General features: G+C 46.3%; 1 protein-coding gene across 4 annotated transcripts in view; it reads right to left on the bottom strand.

Moving 5' to 3' along the window:
• The window catches only part of LOC135823426 (uncharacterized), a 75,234-nt gene that overhangs the window by 11,152 nt on the left and 50,045 nt on the right, over window positions 1-14,037 (bottom strand). The window contains exon 4 of one of the 4 annotated variants that reach the window (XM_065336280.1): window positions 12,155-12,309. The exons of the other annotated variants lie outside the window; for them this stretch is intronic. Coding sequence (XP_065192352.1) covers window positions 12,190-12,309 — 120 coding nt within the window. The 3' untranslated portion in view covers window positions 12,155-12,189. The remainder of the gene's footprint in view (window positions 1-12,154; window positions 12,310-14,037) is intronic. 4 annotated transcript variants of the gene reach the window in all.

Genomic DNA, 14,037 nt, shown 5'->3' with positions numbered 1-14,037 from the left:
CGGCCAATGCAAGAGGTTGGAATTGGCTATTGATTTCCTAACACACTCATACAGCACCAAAAGCTATCTGTCATTGCTCATTTTCAACTCACATAACACAGTTGCAAATCACCAGGTGCACATCTTGGCACATAATGTGTGCTGTCGCAGTCCACCGCAGAACATAGTAATCCACAGATAACTACCGATATAACATGATGTCACATACATACATGCATGCATGCCGCGGCGCACCCACACGCGTGTGCACACACACACACACACACACACACACTTGAAGCAGCTGAATAATCCGACTATGCAGTCTCCCAGGCACGCGCACACACACGAACCAGCTGCCGAATCCAACTATACAGTCTCCCAGGCATGCACGCTCGCACACACACACATGAACCAGCTGCCGAATCCACACAAACACGCGCGCGCGTGCGCACACACACACACACACACATGAACCAGCTGCCGAATCCGACTATGCAGTCTCCCAGGCACGTGCGCACAAACACGCTTATGCGCACGCGTGTGTGCCCGCACACACACATGAACCAGCTGCCGAATGCGACTATGCAGTCTCTCAGGCACGCGCGTGCGTGCGCACACACACACATGAACCAGCTGCCGAATCCGACTATGTCAGTCTGCCATGACTGCGAAACCAGCGAAGACATACAGTGCATTGGCTGCTGCCAGACTGGTCTGCTACAGGTTTGCGACGCTCTTGAGTACACTTGTGGCATGGCAGGCCGCTCTTCGAAAAGGAAATGTTACAAATACTACACTGAATCCGAGCACGGGAGGCCGGCTGTGGTGGTGAAGCAATTCTGAATGCTGTGCGCCACTCTCCTTGCTGCTGGGCAGTGTCGAACCAATATCCTTCAAGATGTAAGTGATGGATGTCCCTTCGGACATCACACCAATGCTGTCGGGTTTCACACACACACACACACGGCGCACACCTTGTCGACAATTGCGGAATCTAAAACCCACCAACGACCTGAAACACGGATCGCACTGGCCGCAGTGGCTGTGGCAACACCGTGCCCCAACACCAGTAGTAGCCTGGGGTGGTGTCACCAACAAAGGAAAACGCCTAGCACGCACATGCACGTGCGCGCGCACACATGCACGCTCGCACACACATGCACACTCGCACACACATATGCACGCGCATGCACACGCACGCGCACACACACACATGCACGCGCCCACACACACAAACACGCGCGCGCACACACACATACACAGCTAATGGTATACAGTAGTATGTTGCCCGCAAAGCAGCCAGGTGCTCTGGCTTGGACCTCCAGCAGCGCTGGTTTCGCCCTCGCTACTTGTCGTTTTGCCCTCTCCAGTGCTGCCTGCAACAAAACATTCCCTTCCGGAAACTCTGGGTGGACCAGTTCTCCGTGTTGTGTTTACACCGTGCTCTGCTTTCACCGGTATGGCATTCGTTGTTCGTATCAACCACTAAGCTCCTGGTAGGTGGCCCCTTACTGGCCTTAGGATGTGGCTCTGGGTTCACTACTACATGCACATCACTGTCAGCAAGTATAGACAAAGCAAAATCAGAGGCACTGGTCTTCTCCAGGTTTGCAATTGCTATCACATGGGTGCAATTTGGTGTAGCACTTTTCATGATACCAGCCACACCATTTACTCCTCCCTGAGCTCTTGTGCTGGCAGAGAAAAGCCCAGATATGGTCGTCCTTCTCTCGAGCAGCGCTGACGATGCGACACCAGCGTGTAGTCTCGATATTACTCACTGCAGGCTTCTCGTTTTTACTAAATTGGGCGCTGTGACACAGACACAAAATTCCAGCAATATTACTCCGCTGGGCTGTCATTTGCCACTTCGTTGCCGTCAGCTGCCTCATCCAGCACCTCGCTGCCACTAGAAACGTCTTCCTCTTCTTCCATTGTTGTCAAAACAACATCAATGTACACGAAAGGAATAAACTTCAATAAAGTGATCACAATATCCCAAGTCGATATTGTCGTCAACGTCGTCATCTTCTAAAAATAAATTATTTTTCCTCACTCTACGCGAACTCGTGTTTTGCGCTTGCTCATACGACGCACACCTCACCACTCGCGTAAAAATATTCGTTCTCACGGTGGAATTTGGTCGAGAAAAGAAGCCCTCGCGAAGGTCTCTGGATCGGTTCTGGAACGTCCAACAAGCGAAAACGTATCCTTTGTGATGTCCTTGACCAACACTGTAAGCGGCGATTTGTCCATCCGAGAGTGCAACGGCACTTGTGATTTTGAGTTTTGGCTCACGGACTACAACTGTGCCTACGCTCCGATGAACTTATATAGCAAGAGCGACGGCCACATCCAACACCCTGCCTCTACACCAACACTTAGCACATGCATGTAGATAAGAAGAGCGCGTGATGACGAATAAGGTGCTAAGTGCTAGCGTAGAAACAAGGCGCTAGACGTAAGAAGAGCGCGTGATGACGAATAAGGTGCTAAGTGCTAGCGTAGAAACAAGGCGCTAGACGTGGCGCGTACAGGCAACGATTTAGCAGAGCATGGAGAGGAAAACTGTTCAGCAACATTCAAAGAAGCAGAACGAGAACGAATAATACTTCAATTGAGGCTACCTCCGTAACATCTGGAAACCACCTTTTTTCGGGCAATCTTGCCAAAGGAAAAGTGTGGCTACTGGATTGGTTATCGTGCATACACGTCGATCGACAGGCAGTTTACAGTACAGTGACTATTGTCGCGAACCATGTACATACCCTTTACATAAACCACTCGAAGCAGACCATATTTTCCTTAGTGCTCAATTTTCTTGTGAATCAAGACTGAAGAATATTTACAAGGGGAGAGCGATAATAATATATGTGAGTCGGAGTGTATGCCTGTAGCAGTAGTGTGCCGTGAAAGTGTCTTGCGTACAGCGTCAGCAGAAATATACAAGCGATAAATATACAAACGCATCGAAATAAGCTCCCAAGGAGTAGCGAAGAATCAAAGAGAAGCAAGAAGAGCACCAAGTTGTGGAACTAAAACAGCTCCACGTGCATGTAGCTGAAAAGGTGACACATACAGATACGCACGGTGCAACGAGTCCAACTGTGAGCATGAAAATGGATAGTGAAGGCCATCAAAGATGCCGATAGTCGTACACACAGTCCGTGTTGGATGTCGGTGCGTGTGCAAGCCAAGGTGCATGGGTTCAAACTGAATCAAAGGGTGCCCGGAACGGAAACATTAGAAATGCAACGAAGTGCAAGGTGAGAAAAAGGGTGTCACAAAGGGATGCGAGTGATTGAACGTACAAATCATGCCCTGAACAAGGATACATGTATACGTAGCTGTGAATTCTTGGTTATATACATGCATTGTGCTCGTGACTACGAATAAATCCGATCGCATTCGCGACACTCCCGCCCGCTGAAAGTTACTACCATAGTTATGAAATAGCATACGCGTGAGTGAACAATTACAACTGTGAAATGAAGTGTTGAAAGAGAAAAATTGAGTGGAAACAGTTATTTGTATCAGACTGAATTAGTGTTGATCATGGTCTGCAGGGTTTGCCGTGATCTCACAGCCGCTGCCCTTACCGGTCGATCACTGGCTGGTACTGATGTATTCGATGCTGCCGTTGGCTCTGCTGGCTGCTCTGCCGGTGTTTCTAGTGTTGTACACTCAATTGGGAACAACAGACACAGCGGGCGGACAATGCTCTTTCCAGCTGTTAATCTAACAGTAGCTGAGGTAGGTTGTTTATCCTGATTAAAGTGTAATTCCGTGATCTTGCCGAGTGGCCAAGTACTTCTTGGTTGCAGCTGTTCCTTTATCAGTACTATACTGCCAACGGATGGGGATTCCTTTGATAGTGTACGTTGCTGTTTGAGACCAGAGTCTCCACGCTCACGTAGCGACGTCAGGTATTCTTCCCGCCATTGTTTCCAAAACATGTCCAATTGATTTGTTTGCTGACCGAGTTTCTGCAGCATAAACTCTGCTGAGCTGACCGATATTGCAAAATCGGGGTCAGTGACATCGATGGTGGTTTGCGGTATCCCGAGACAGGCATTCACGTTTAGAAGTCTAGCAGGGGTGATTACAAGACCATTCAGTTCCTCGCTAGCATACGTCAGAGGTCGAGAATTAATGACTCCTTCTACTTCAGCTAGTAGAGTAATGAGGTCCATGAGTGAAAGCAATTTGCGACCAATACATTTCCGTAAGCATCGTTTGGTGACCTGCACCATTCGTTCGTACAAACCGCCCATCCACGGAGAAAGTTGTGTGATGAATTTCCATTCAATTCCATTACTCGAGAGATAGTTTTGAACATTCTGATCCGTCTGCACAGAGTCCCAGAGCTTATTCAGTGTTTGGTCTGCCAATTTGAATTGCTGGGCATTGTCAGAGACAATCTTCACAGGTACTCCTCTCCGTGCTATGAATCTTCTGAAGGACATTAAGAATGCATCAGTTGACATCTCCGTTACTAGTTCTAAATGAACTGCTCGTGTTGTAAAACATGTGAACAGTACCACCCAGCATTTCATCGTGCCTTCGTTAGATTTGTAATTCAACGGTCCAAAGTAATCTACACCCGTGAACTCAAACGGTAGCGACTCCATTAATCTTTCCTTGGGCAAAGGAGCGAGTTTAGGCATTCGAAACGGGCCACCCTCGTGCCGCTTACATGTCAAACATTTCTTTAGTACTGTCTTTACCGTTTCTCGTCCACGAGTGATCCAGAATCTTTTCCGTGATTCGTTAAGTGTGTGGTTTGTTCCGGAATGAAGTAACATTTTGTGGTAGTTCATGATAATTAGTTCCGCCAATTGATCTTTGCCAGGAAGTAAGATAGGGCATTTCGATTGACTATCAATAGCATTTTCCATTCGTCCTTTACATCTGAGGAGTCCCATTTCGTCAACAAACAGACCGAGTTTGTTGATCAAATCCGTAGATTTCTGCTTCTTGAGTGCTTCGAATTCATCATTGTAGTGTTGTTGTTGTGTAAATTGTATCCATTTCGATTCCGCTCGTTGGTATTCGTCACGTGAGATGGTGGTACCAACCGATTTTTTGTGGATTTTATCAATAAATTTCTGTACATACGCTGTGACTCTGACTAGTTTCCCGAAAGAAGTGAAACGTTCCGGGTCAATGCCTGCTGGTGATCCGTCAGGACCCTCCCCCTGCACGAAATTAGCGGTGACAGGAGTAGCCTCTATTGGTTCGTGGCTTGCCGGCCACTCTGTTTCGCCAGCTAGCCAGCTGGGACCATTCCACCAGGCACCACGGTTCAGATCAGCAACACCAGCTCCTCTTGACGCCAAGTCTGCTGGGTTTTGTGATGATCCGACGTACAGAAACTTTAATTTGTGGGAACGAATTTCCTGTACTCGCCTTGCCACAAACTTGGGTAATTTTCCATTAGAATTGTTAAGCCAGCCAAGTACGCATTTTGAATCTGACCATAAGTACGTATTTTCTAGTTTCACGGGAAGTTCCTTTTCCAGGAATGTGGCTACACGAGAACCCAACAGTACTGCAAGAAGCTCTAGTCTTGGAATGGATAATTCCTTGACTGGGGCCACCCGTGTTTTCGAGAAGATTACGTTGACCGAGCCACCAATTTCACGTAAGTATGCAACGGTGCCATAACCCTCCTTCGAGGCATCACAGAACACGTGTAATTCGTATTGGCTGTTGGGTGTCCAAGACATGGCACCTCTTGGAATTTCTGTGGCTGAAGCTTCCGTCATCTCTGCCGCAATCTTGACCCATTGACTGGTTATTTCCTCTGGGAGGTCATCATCCCAGCTGATGTCTAATTTCCATACACGTTGCAGAAGAGATTTGGCTTTGAGTACGACAGGTGAGAAATATCCCATTGGGTCGTAAAATGACGCAATGACACTCAGCAATTGCCTCTTGGTTTTAACTGACTTTGTGTCGGCGTTGTTCGACGGGACGTTGATTGTGTCTGTTACCGTGTTCCATTCCATTCCCAACACCTTCACATTTTCCGATTTTGTTTTGTCTTCGTCAGGAAGTGCTTGCAGGAAGTCATCACTGTTGCTTGCCCATTCGCGCAGGTTCATCGATGCGCTGTTGAACATTTCCTTTGCCTCCTGATAGTAAGTAATGGCATTGTCGACAGAATCTACGCCACCGAGTACATTGTCCACATAGGTATTTCTCAGAATACTGTCAGCAACCTCAGTACCTTGTTTGGCTAGGTGATGTTCAATTGTTGCGGAGAGCAAGTATGGACTCGAAATTACCCCAAAAGGGACTCTCGCGAATCTCAGCACCTCCACATTGTCTGGTGTAGGTGGCAATTCGATGTTCTTGACCCATAGGAAGCGCGTTACATCTCGATCTGTCATGTTCAATCCAACTTGCAAGAACGCCTTCTCTACATCACTTGTTATTGCGATTGGTTCCATGCGGAAGCGTACCAGCATCCCGCATAGGTCCGGTAACAGCAGTGGACCACGCTCTAAACAGTCATTTAGGCTCTTGTTGTTCGATTTTGTCTTTGCTGAAGCGTCGTACACGATTCTGATCTTTGTTGTGTTGCTTCCCGGTTTAATGATACAATGGTGTGGAATGTAGTGGTGTGGTTTTGCCTGCTCACTGGTTTCTGTGACTCTCTCAACCATTCCCTTCTCCATTTGTTCTTGTATGATGTCGTCATACTGCTTTAATACTTCTGGCGTTTTCTTAACCCGATTTAAGAGGGATTTCAGCCGACCGTAGGCTAGCTCGTAATTCTCCGGTAGATCCGTAGCGTCCTCTTTCCACGGCCACGATACAAAGTATCTCCCATTGACAAATCTGATAGTATTTTCAAAATTGTCTGCGGTCGGATTTTCCATGTTAATTTCACATTCTTCTTCAATTCCAACGTGTTCGAGTTTCCAGAATTTTTCCATGTCAAATTCGAAGGTATCCGCGCTCGCCGTTGGCCACGTCGTGAGTACAGCATCACTCACTATTTCCTCTGATTCCATGTTGCCAGATGGGTTGCCAGATGGTAAATACCCAAACGTTGATTTTACCATGTGTGTGCCATTCTGCAATGTGGTGCTACCTTCGGTTATGAATTCATGATAGTAATCTAAACCAATCAGTATGTCCACAACACATTTCTCTGGTTGCTGTACAGGTGGTTCCGCAAGAGGCATGTCATGCAGCTTCACATCGTTAGGAAGCGGGAACCGTTGAATTGGGTGACACATGATGGACGTGACATTTACGCAGACCTCCGTGCACGATTTGTCTGGTTGTGCAATTCGTAGATTGACTCTTGGCATGGTTTCGATTTTCCGTTTTTCGTTACCAAAGCTTGACACTGAGATTGTGTCCTCTCCAATCTTGTTACAGTGCAGTTTGTGGCATAGGGATTCAGTGATGAAGGATCTAGTTGCCCCAGTGTCGAATAAAATCCGAGCATAGCATTCCTGGGTTCCGCTTTCATTTGACACCATTGTAACTGCTGTTTGCAAAACCGTGTTTTTGCAATCTGCGATTGCCACTCCCATTGTGGATTGAATTTGGGATGACACTTTTCCTGCGCCAAATTTCTCTGGACAGATACTGCAATGGTGTGTTGTGCGTTTGCAGTAGTAGCATGGTTTAGTGCGCTCACATGCCCTTGCACTGTGTCCAGATTTCAGGCAAATGAAACACCGTCCATTCAATTGATTTTTTCTGGTTTCTGCATCTGTGTACCTGGTACACTCATCAGCGAAATGCGATTGTCCGCAGTAGATGCATTTACGCTCCATTTTTACCGTGTTTGCTGCCATTGAGTGAGCTACATGTGTCGTTGGGTTGGATGGTCGGTCCCTTTGTCGTTCGTTTCCGCCGGTAGTTGCAGCTTCCGCTGCTTCCATTGCATCTACGTAGTGGTTCATTGCCTCACGTAGACTTCGCACTGTCCATTTCGTGGTAGTGCCTTTCTTTAACTCTAATTGGGACATAACCGATTTCGGTAATTTGGAGGTAATCAGTGGAATGAATAGTGCCTGTGACATGTCCTCATGTAGCGCACCTAGACTTCTGATGTTTGCCTCGACGTCATTCAAGAATTTCCGCAATGATTCAGGTCGGCTAGACGGTTTCTCCAAATCGACTAATGCCAAGTACCGAGCATTGATTACAACATGGTCTTTCCCAAACCGATCCATTAGCAAATCCCATGCAACCTTGTAATTTGAATTTGACAGGGCCAAACCAGAGATACATTCCAGCGCTTTTCCTTTCACGTGTGTTTTCAGGTAAGATAGCTTCTCCACATCAGACAAAGATTTATTTGCGTGAACAGTGGCAGTAAACATATCTTGAAATTCCTTAAATTTCATTACATCACCATCAAAAGTGAACAATTCCAGTTTAGGCAATTTGACCGTGTTACCAGTTTTATTGCTAGCATTACTCTGAGAATTCGTCAAATTTGTCATGATGCTCTGATTGCTTTGATTCATTGATACCATTTCCGACAGCAGTCTGTCGAGTTTGTCGTCATCCATTATAGTTGCTGTAGTTCCTGCCGCCATTGCCGTGGCTGCAGGTTGCGGATCCTTTTTTTGACATTCCATTTGTAAGAATTTTAGTGACACCAAATTAATGTTAGTTACACGTATAAATTCATCCATTTGTTCGATCCATTCCGTTTGATTTTCCTTGAATTCCTGGTCGTCAGACCCTTTTATTTCGTACCCGTTAATTGTTGTTGTTGTTGTTGACTTTTATTTTACTTCACCAATTGCACAGGCATGATTGCCTTCTTACCGGCCTATAGGTCCGGTTCTCACAGAAAGATGAAGAAAATTATATGAGGAAATGTATAGAGATAAAGACATGCAAGCGGTATGATTATTATTATAGAAATGTTTGTTATGACATTGTGTGTATGCTGAAACTCAATTGTGTGAACTTTTTATAATGTGATAACAAATAAAATGTAGTGGAAGCATTTCATGAGAATATATGTGTGAACATTGGCAGACTTTGTTGGATGGGGACACTTTTTAGCAGTCCAGGGAACATGAAGTACGGCGAGGGGTGTTGGACTGTTGGCATAGAGTTTACAAGTTAAGTACGTCAATATCAGATAGGGCTCTCTTGAATTGATCGGCAGCAGTTATCGATCTTACATCAGCCGAGAGGGCGTTCCATGCAATACTGCCGTGAAACATCATACTCGAGCGACCAGCAGGCCCGCGAAGGAAAGGGACTTGGAGCAAGTTGGAAACTTGGCCCCTAGTGATGCGCTGATCGTTTAGCACGGTGTTTGGAGCAGTCGTTGTAAAGAGTTGCTGTAGGAGTGGGCTACAGTATCCATTGATACAGCGGTGTACAAAGATTAGAACTTTCTGAGTGTATGTGTGTGCCAGGCTGACTATACTAAGAAGTGCCAGAAGCGGTGCGGTGGGGGTGAGAAAGCGCTGTTTAATTAAATCAGTATACTTTTCCAGCGAAATTTCGAGCGCCTCGAGATGCGAGTCCAATTGGAAATTGTGTTGACATAGCTCTCTGACTGCTGCTGGGTCCGATTCAATGTCCGTTGAGATTGCCGAGAGGAAACTACCCGTTGTCGTTTCCATATCTTTGATCGTCTTGTGGTGACGAGCAGCCTTTTGGCGCTTGCCCCTCACCGCCGCTTGGTTTTCCATGGTTCGTCGGTCGTTCAAATTCCTATACTAGGAGAGTCGCCGCTCGACTCTCCCGGGTTTCGGCACCAAAATGTCGCGAACCATGTACATACCCTTTACATAAACCACTCGAAGCAGACCATATTTTCCTTAGTGCTCAATTTTCTTGTGAATCAAGACTGAAGAATATTTACAAGGGGAGAGCGATAATAATATATGTGAGTCGGAGTGTATGCCTGTAGCAGTAGTGTGCCGTGAAAGTGTCTTGCGTACAGCGTCAGCAGAAATATACAAGCGATAAATATACAAACGCATCGAAATAAGCTCCCAAGGAGTAGCGAAGAATCAAAGAGAAGCAAGAAGAGCACCAAGTTGTGGAACTAAAACAGCTCCACGTGCATGTAGCTGAAAAGGTGACACATACAGATACGCACGGTGCAACGAGTCCAACTGTGAGCATGAAAATGGATAGTGAAGGCCATCAAAGATGCCGATAGTCGTACACACAGTCCGTGTTGGATGTCGGTGCGTGTGCAAGCCAAGGTGCATGGGTTCAAACTGAATCAAAGGGTGCCCGGAACGGAAACATTAGAAATGCAACGAAGTGCAAGGTGAGAAAAAGGGTGTCACAAAGGGATGCGAGTGATTGAACGTACAAATCATGCACTGAACAAGGATACATGTATACGTAGCTGTGAATTCTTGGTTATATACATGCATTGTGCTCGTGACTACGAATAAATCCGATCGCATTCGCGACAACTATGTCCTTATTTCGAAGTGAGAGAGAGTTGCTTTGCATGCAGTTCACAATACATTATTCTCTCTTTCTTCAGTGGAGAGTAGCTACAGAGAGATCGATCTCCAGCTCTGGCCCGCTCCTGGATTGGCGATGACGTTCAAGAAATCCGTTTTGTCTCCAAATTTGAGTCAAGCACGCGCGATGCAAGTCAGTTCAAGGATATTATTGACGAAATCTCCTTCCAAACTGTTGACTCAAATCAAGATCTCCACAGCCTTTCGTTCTCGCTCTCAGAGATCTTCGTCAAAACTGTTTGTCGACTGGGAAGACGTAAAACTGTGCGTCCATCATCCACTTGCGCTGCTGGCTGCGACTCCGCAAGGACGCGGGGCTTCGCTTTTCTTTCGCGAGTTTCCATCGAAGCAAGGTCCATAACTCTTGATTGAATAAGGAAAATTACCAATACATGCTGAAAACTTCATCATAAGAACAGAAAGAAAGATACGTCGAATGTAAGCAGTGTTTTGATGAAACGAACATGCCTGGAGTGGACTAGTGAAGCACCTGTTGTTGACTGTAGTGTAGGGTAGCCTGGGCGGCTGGGCGCCGGGCTGGGCCTATCAAACTATATTTTTACTTGTTCAAAATGACAAACATGTCATGTACATGTACATGTATATGTGCACATTGCCTTTTGCACCCTTTTTGCAAATGCATGTAAACTGCTGGTATGTAAAAGGTAAACCGTTTTATCCTGCTACCGGTTATACTAACATTTCTATGTAACATCGTCCCCTCCCTCAATTCCTCATTACTATCAGACATTAGGCTCTTATTTCTGTCCTTTCTAGTAAGTTTCTACCCCTGGACCTGGTCCCCTCTCAGACGAATTTGTGCGGGCATGATAGCAGTCGGAGGGGCCCCCACATCTCATCAGCACCAGTGTCCATTGCCGGGCATTGGTTCCCTGAGCACCGCTGATCTTGAATCCCCCTCCTCCCTAGCCCTCGCCGTTATCTCCGACGGGATGTTCGGGGGATGCGCATGTGCACAAATACCGGTACATTAATATACAGCGGGTCTCCAAAAAATTTTACCAACTCTGGAAACCCCCCTTTCAAGACTCGGTGCACGCCACTGATCACTAAGCACACAACTGACACCGTATTTCGTGGGCAAAAAATGGGGGTGCGGTTTATACTCCAGTGCAGCTTATACTCCGGAAAATACGGTGGATGGTTGGAGGTGACAGCGTGGCAAATGGCAAATGGCCGTCAACGTCTCAAGGGTCCATAGCGCTTTAATCGTCATCACGTGATGCACCATGCCTGGCGCATGTCCAGTACCGTACTGTACCGACAGAGAAAGCTGGCCAGAAATTTAAATAGGGCTTTCAACTGCCGAACTGTAACGTGAAGTAACTTGGTATAACGTGTATGTTTATGACGTGTATCCAGGGAATGCATGCAGGGCCATAGGTGCGGTTCAAATCCCAACCTGGAAAATGAGACGGCTTAAAGTCCAGGAGCCCTCGCTATGCTTTTTATACTTACCTAAGCCATCAAATTGTGTTGTTGTGCGAACTTATAGAAACATCTTTGCAATGCAAAAACTTGTGCCCGATAATCGTTTTGCAAAGACGTTTCTATCAGTTCGAATAACACACATGACACCCTAGGTAAAAACAAAGCGAGGCCTCCTAGGCTTTCAAGCCCTCTCGTTGATCCTAACCAGCAGCTGGGAATAAGAAACAATTTCTCACCAAAGTGCGCTGCAAGATGTGACTGCCAGTGACCATCAGTGCTTGGGTGCTAGTAGATGTTTGAATACTGGAATGTGATCGGGATAATTGATCATAAGATCAGGAACAAATTGGCTACTTTTCTGGGTCTTTGCTGCCCCGTGTTCAAGGATCATCTGTGCAATAAAGGGTGTAAAACACACACACACAGATACGCACGCACGCACACGCACACACACACACACACACACACACACACACACACACACACACAAACACAAACACACACACACACACACGCACAAACGCACACAAACACTGCTACAATAACCGGGGTACGTGTATACAATACCATGGCGCTACATGAACTGTAGCCAGGCAATCTTGAACTTGCCCTTTAGTTGTTATCTGTACTACCCCTCCTGTAATCATGGTATTGTTACACCTCTCTGCACTCATGTTACTTTACCTGTACATGTACATACACTGTACTACCACTGTACCAGGAGTACATCATGATAATGCACTCTTAAACATGTATACAGCCTGGTCAAAACTGATGTTCATGCAGATGTCCAACACTGGCAAAGCCATAACTATGTGCAAGATGATTCTTTTGACTCATATAATCTACTATACAGATACATGATGATGAACAGTAAAATGAGAGAGAATGACCAACAGTTGTCTTCCAATTGATTCAATATCAATGTCCAAACTCCCCACCACATGTGCTCTCCAGATGATCTGGTTCAGCACACCGGTAAAACGACTCCTTAGGTACAGCAGGATTCTAGCTAAAGGGACTAGGGCTAGGGGGGGGGGGCAGCGCCGCCGTATTCTGATGCCTCCTCCCCACCCCCCCCCCCCCCTCACTCTTGTAGCGCACCACCCGACTCATTTTTCGACTTTTGTGTGTTTTTTCAGCTCACACAGCGAAAATGCGGCCACTAATTGATCGTTCCGGGTGCTCCGTGCGCCCGCACGTTGCATTATCTGGTGACAAGGCAATAGTGGAACATGAAAAAAAGGGTGAACTGTTTGCTGTCCCTTACCCCCTCCCCTACAATTAATTCCTGGCTAGAACCCTGTACAGTGGACAATGATTCTTTCATACAGCTGCTTGCATCATACAGATCTCATGGGCAAAGTCCAGGAATACAAAAAACCATCATTACATTTCAGCCACCTATGCCATCTCTATGTGTCCTGCTCCTTCCTACTTTAAACTCAGGCCACACTTTGTTTTTTCTATGTTTCTCGTCGGCAAATTTAATCAAAAGGTATGCGGGCGGGCGGAAAAAAACAAAAGCCAAGGAAAAAACAAGAACAATTTCTACTGAAAACTGTATACATTTTACATGTATACCGGTATGCGTGATTCATACAAGATTCATACAAGACGTATACCATCAAGAGTTATGAACTCTTGATACCATGTATACAGTACTACATTGTCAATCATGTACATGACGCACATGTAGTCCCATACACGTACATGTACATGATTGCACTACATTATCACATCAGCCCACGAATATAAGGCAAACTCATGAAACTGCAACAATGAGAGTATAAAGTTTGATGAATACGAGATGGCGTTTAGAACATACATTTATCTGCTATCGCATCAACAAACGCTTTCCCACTGGTCTTTTTTGGTTTTGTTACTTCAACGTTCTTGTGTCCGCTTATCAAACTCTTGTCTCCACGCTGCTCATCTTTTCCTCGCCACGCGTCTATTGCTTGGATTTTCTGCCCACGACATCGTTCCACAGACGCCAGTTGCCACGGAACTCGTCCGACTTACGGTATTCCTGGGACCCACGAGGCTCAGGCAGTGAACGACTGAAAGCTTCGTCATGGCAGCCTTCATCGCAGAGAACGGATAGGACGGGGAGCGC

The sequence above is a fragment of the Sycon ciliatum genome, chromosome 8 (assembly GCF_964019385.1).
Source record: "Sycon ciliatum chromosome 8, ocSycCili1.1, whole genome shotgun sequence".
Lineage (NCBI taxonomy): Eukaryota > Metazoa > Porifera > Calcarea > Leucosolenida > Sycettidae > Sycon > Sycon ciliatum.
The sequence above is the reverse complement of the archived record's forward strand: the minus strand, read 5'-3'. Positions and strand labels throughout refer to the sequence as shown.